At 31.7% G+C, this 5474-nt stretch overlaps 1 protein-coding gene across 1 annotated transcript; it reads right to left on the bottom strand.

Moving 5' to 3' along the window:
- On the bottom strand, positions 1-1246 carry LOC21409674. Its single transcript, XM_010110551.2, has one exon. The coding sequence runs from the start codon at positions 835-837 to the stop codon at positions 40-42; it is 798 nt and encodes a 265-aa protein (XP_010108853.1). The 5' UTR covers positions 838-1246; the 3' UTR covers positions 1-39.
- Positions 1247-5474: the final 4228 nt, after the last annotated feature.

Genomic DNA, 5474 nt, shown 5'->3' with positions numbered 1-5474 from the left:
AAAGAGAAAAAAAAGAAAAAAAGAAAGTAAGCAAAGCAGTCACTTTTTCTTGTTCTTGTTGTTCTTGCCATTGGAGAAGATCGAGCCTATGGCAAACAAGTTCGCCGGAGGAACATTCAAAACCGGGTTGATTGAAACGCCATTGCCATAACCTCCGTGGCCCTTCTTTAACGGAGGCTTTTGGCATTGATGAGATTGATGAAGCTTTGTTGAAGCGTTATTATATTTGTGGGAAATATTCTGCTTCGAAGCTTTGTTGACATTGCTATTAATGTTAATGGGTTTGGTTTCATCTGCAGACCCAGTAGAATTGCTGCGAGACAAGAGAGGCAAAGGACATAACGTCCTTCCATAGCCAGACCCACAACTACTGCTTCTCTTGAACCTCCAGAACGATTTGGATTCACTCTTCAAGCTCTTGCTGGTGTTTTCGTCACGCGCTCCATGTGTTTGCTGAAATGTCTGATCGGGTTGAGGCGCGTCGTGACGGTCCGAAACGAGTTTGATTGGTTGAACGACAGAAGCAGTAGTAGTAGGAGTTGCTGTTGTTGTAGTAGTAGTAGTTTTTTTCTTGATTTGATCAGTAGGAAGAATTTTCCCGTCCGAGAAAAGCTCGTCGGCCGAGGACGATTCTTGGCCGAAGCTCTCCCGGACGCAGAAATCGAAATCGATGCTTGAATTCAGACCCGGAGAGTTTGATCTCAGAGGGCGTTGCTCTATCGGCACGACATCAGATTGGATGAAGTCATAAGAGAAGGAGATTCTTGGAGTAGAACCAGTACTACTTGTACTTGCTCCAATGGATGAACTCTTCTCCGAACAAAGTTCAACCGCCATTTTTCAAAATTCAAGCTAGAAAATTGACTCGGGCACGGAAGGAAGGATTTATCAAAACTTGCAGAATATTCGGTAACGCACAGAAAAAAGAACTTGGGTCTTTGTCCTTTTTCAAGAAACATGCATAAAAGAGGTGTCAAATTACGAACTTCAAACACAACAAGGCGAAAGATTCTCGGAGTTTTGATGCGTCTTTATCGTCCTAATTGAACAAGAGAAAATATGGGATCAAACTGAGAGAAATCCAAATCTGGGATTTTTTGATAAAGAAAAAAAAAAAGTCTAGAAAACTTAAACAAATGTATGTAAGATGGCTGGTTTGGAGGAAATGATGAAACAGAAATAATATAGTCAGTCTTTCGAAAGGGGGACTTTCGGGATTTAATTTGTTGTCTGAATTCGATTGAGAGATAAGAAGGAGACGTGCAGAGAGTTTTATGCACCTATCGCCGGCCTATATATATGAAGAAAGAAGGTTGTTAAGGGAGTAGGAATCCCCTGCTGCCACCTCCAGAATACCGCCCATGTTTATGATGACGTGGAATAAGTGCCTTAGCAAAATGATTTCTTCAGAGAATCTGGATTTTTTGCTTTGCTTTTTGATCAAGAGATTCTTATTCATGATTTTTCTTTTCTTTGCTTACCGCGTTAGGTGTCATTTAATATTTGTATGTCAGCACCAATAAGTAGTTTTTTTTGCTAGAAAGCACCAATAAGTAGTTAATCATGTCAGAGTTAACTTTTTCATTATTCATATAGGAAAGGAGATGGCGGTTAAGTTTATTAATGGTTTTAGATATTTAATATTGATTAGTTAAGTTCGATCAAGTAATCGGAGCACCATTTATTGCAATAGTTGGACTTGTCAATCTTTTGGATTTCTTATCGGCATGTAGTGATATAGCGACGAAGATGATCTATTAAGGTTGGGTTCATTTTACCGATTCAAGTTTTATTATAGTAAAAAAATTTTAAAAATAATAACATTTAATTTTTTTATTACAGTAAAAAGTTTTAACATAAAATCACATCTCAACTTCAATTAAAAACTCGAATCAGCAAACTAAACGGGCCCTAAAATTCTCACATAACATGTAAAAATCGATTCCTATCATTCACATTAACGGCCTGTCAGTAGATTACCGAAAGATCGTTGAATGGAGCCAGAGGACATTATTGATCATAAAAAAAGAAGCTTTTAAACTTGTGAGTAAGTAGATAAAAATTATGGTTATCACCATGGTGTCAAGTCGTAAAATTTGATGTTTTATAATAAAAAAATGGAAAATTAAATGTAAATATCAATATTAACAGTTATATTTAACATTAAAATGTGCAAAAATTTTATAATCAATATAATTCTTATTTTGTACTTTAATTTATAATGTTATTTCTAATTATTTTCATAAATTAAGTTTTGGAGCATGTAAAATAATCTTTTACATTAGAAGCTTACTTTTCATAGAATTTGTTACAACATTGACATTTTTAAATTGTTTTTTAATTAAAAAGTTTACATCTATAACTTTTAATATTTATGACATAAAAAAATATACCATTTGAAGTGATGTTATGCATTATGGTACAAATAAAAATGAGCTTTTCTGGATGTCTTAGAAATAAGGCCTATAGCTCTATGTTATAGCCTTCATGGCTTTTGATATGACGGTTCTATTCTCCAACTTGGCAAGCTGCTACGGTGATCAACAAAGTAAAAGCTTCCAGAAAACTGTCTACGTTATTCCTAGGACCTTCTTTCTGTCCTGTTGTGAGGATGATCCTTGGCTAATTCTCTAGTCTTACATTAGAACGGCGATTATATCTCGTTTAATTTGTTGATTCGAGTTTTTAATTTAAGTTAAGATATAATTTTATGTGATTATTTTTAAAAAAATTTTACTGTAATAAAATTTAAATTCTAAACTCAAATTAATAAAATAAACGAGGCTTATATTGAGTTTCCACGCTGGCCAAACCCAACTTGATGACATGCTTATAGAGTTTTTTTTTTTTTTTTGATAAAAAAATGCTGCGTAAAATATCTTTCTTGCTCAATGAGCAGTCAATAAAGTCAACAATAATATCATTATTATATTTTTTTTGGAGCCAAATATAATATTAGTATTATCATTTACATTGTAAATGAGCATATACTTCGTGTTAAATTTGACATTAAATATAATATATGTTAAATTTTGATAAAAAAAAGATAATAGTATTACATTGCAGAGGATTTTTTAACTCAAATTTTAAACTTAACATTGAGACACTAATTTAACTGGAAATGCTTTTAACTTGTAAAATAAATTGGGTACTTCATCATATGAACATACTAGATGATAGGACTTAATTTTGTTTTGTGTCCCCGACCAATAAAAGCATGTAAGCTGGAAAGGGAAACTCACCTAAATCTATACTTTAGATCTTCGTTTTTAGGTTAAACTTTATTAGAGTAATCCGCTGGACTAAATTTTATCATCTGCTTGGAATCACAGTATTTGGTTCTCTATGCTTTATGACCCACATGCAATCAAATTACAATTATGTAATTGTCAGTAATGTGGAAGCACCATTACAAGTCAAATAATGCTAGGCAAGTGGTGAAAAGTTCACCTTTTTCCTAGCCAAAAAAAATATCTAATCTTTGTTGATTTAAAAAATATATTATGGTATAATATTTAAAATGTTCTACTAGAATACTCTTTAAAACTATTTGACCATTTTTGTTGAGAAGAAAAAAAATGATATTTTTTGGTAAATTGAGTGGCATACATGTTAAATTTATGTCATTGGTTGACATAAATGTATAGATGACATTTCTATATTTCTCCTAAAAAGGAGAAGAAGAAAAAAAGAAATAAATGTAGGCCCGTTTAGTTCGTTAATTCGAGTTGAGATGTGACTTATGTGAGAGCTTTTTACTGTAGTAAAAAAGTTAAAAATGACTATTTCTAATAACTTTTTACTATAACAAAACTCGAATCGGTGAAATTAACGAGACCGTAAAGATGACATATTTTAGGTGACATTAAGATGACATATTTTAGGTGACATTTCTATATTTCTCCTAAAAAGGAGAGGAAGAAAAAAAGAAAAGAAAAGAAAAAAAAAACCCATCTTTCATTTTACATCATCTTGTAAGAAAACTTGAGTCATTTCAATTCACCTTCAAGGTGATATCCGATTGAAAAAAAAGGAATCAGACAATAACTGAGCCTTTCGTATCATCAACCAATTATTAGATCTTGTCCAACATTTTGTGGTCAGAAAATGTTGTCCAAAGCTTAGAAGTGATTGCTAGTTGAATACCAAAATAAAGTCACAAGTAAGAGCTGCTTTCTTCTTCAAACTAAAATTCTAGATCTATTGGATTAGTAGCCAAAAAGAGGGGAAAAAGCTCAAACAGTATAAATTCGATCTCCATGTCGGCTGTAGAATTTCCTATTTTAGTCTATTTCCACCTGATGTTCATTGATCAAATCCCAACTTAAATCTTATCAAGCAAAATGTAGTCAAAAGGGGGTCAATTGAAAAATTATATAAATTGCACTTTAATTTTTTTAACGCCATCATATCACATTATTGATATTTTGTTTTGCTTTAAACCACATTATTGGTAAGCACTTAACCAATATTTCGATACTGATTGATAATAATGTAATTTAACGCCATATATAGTTTGATAAAGTGATAAACTCTATAATAAAATTATCTCAGGTTATAAAGGGGTCAAAAATAAAAATTATTTACGATTTATTCCCTTTTTCTATTCCTTCCTACCAAAAAAAAAAAAATCATAACTTCTATAATCTTTCAACCAATCCATCCTCCATTATCATTCCTTTAATTTTTCCCTCCTACTGAAACAGGCTGTAAAGGAAAGGAGTGCGTACTTTGTAGAGCTAATAATTCCTGCATCATTCACTCCGAGGTATATAATTGCGTGGACAGTTGAGAACTAATTAGTACTAATATCCCTAATTACATTTACACTATTAAAATTAAATACTATTACCATTTATTGATCACGTATTAATTAAATACTATTCCATGCTTTCATGCTTCAGAGTGGTGGTGCTTCATCGGCGATGTTTTCGGCTCTATACATATTTGTGTCTAGGTTGCGTGAGTCGTCTTGGCCGTGTTTAAAATCAATTCTGTTTTTTGTTTTTTATATTTTTCAAGTAAGAAAAAATAAAAATATTTTTAAAACGACGTTTAGCGCAATAAAGATAAAAACGGAAATAAAAATAATTTTTCAGTTTAGTGTAAAATGAGAAAGAAATAAAAAACGACTTTTAGTCGTTTTCTATTTTTTATTTTCGTTTTCTCCTCTCTCGAGTAGAGAGAGAGAAACATTAATGAGTTTTTTTATACTGAAAATAATCTTTTGATAAAACAACCAAATGCATTTTCAAAAATGATTTATGTCTGAGATTAAAAACATTTTCATTTTCATTTTCATATAAAAAATAAAATCATTTTAAAATGAGTTCCAAAGGCGTCTCTTATGATTAGTTGTTTTGACTATGTTATTAGTGCTTCATCTCCTTTTGGATAGATAGTCGTGCCAATGAACAATGATGTGTTTTTCGCCTTTAAAGTTATGTTTTGATGTGTTGCTTTTGTTTTAAGTT

The sequence above is a fragment of the Morus notabilis genome, unplaced genomic scaffold, assembly GCF_000414095.1.
Source record: "Morus notabilis unplaced genomic scaffold, ASM41409v2 Scaffold518, whole genome shotgun sequence".
Taxonomy (NCBI): domain Eukaryota; kingdom Viridiplantae; phylum Streptophyta; class Magnoliopsida; order Rosales; family Moraceae; genus Morus; species Morus notabilis.
This window is presented reverse-complemented; position numbering and strand designations above follow the sequence as displayed.

Excerpts from the sequence above, each read along its gene's own strand:
- LOC21409674 (XM_010110551.2), bottom strand. The coding sequence starts at position 837 with ATGGCGGTTGAACTTTGTTCGGAGAAGAGTTCATCCATTGGAGCAAGT.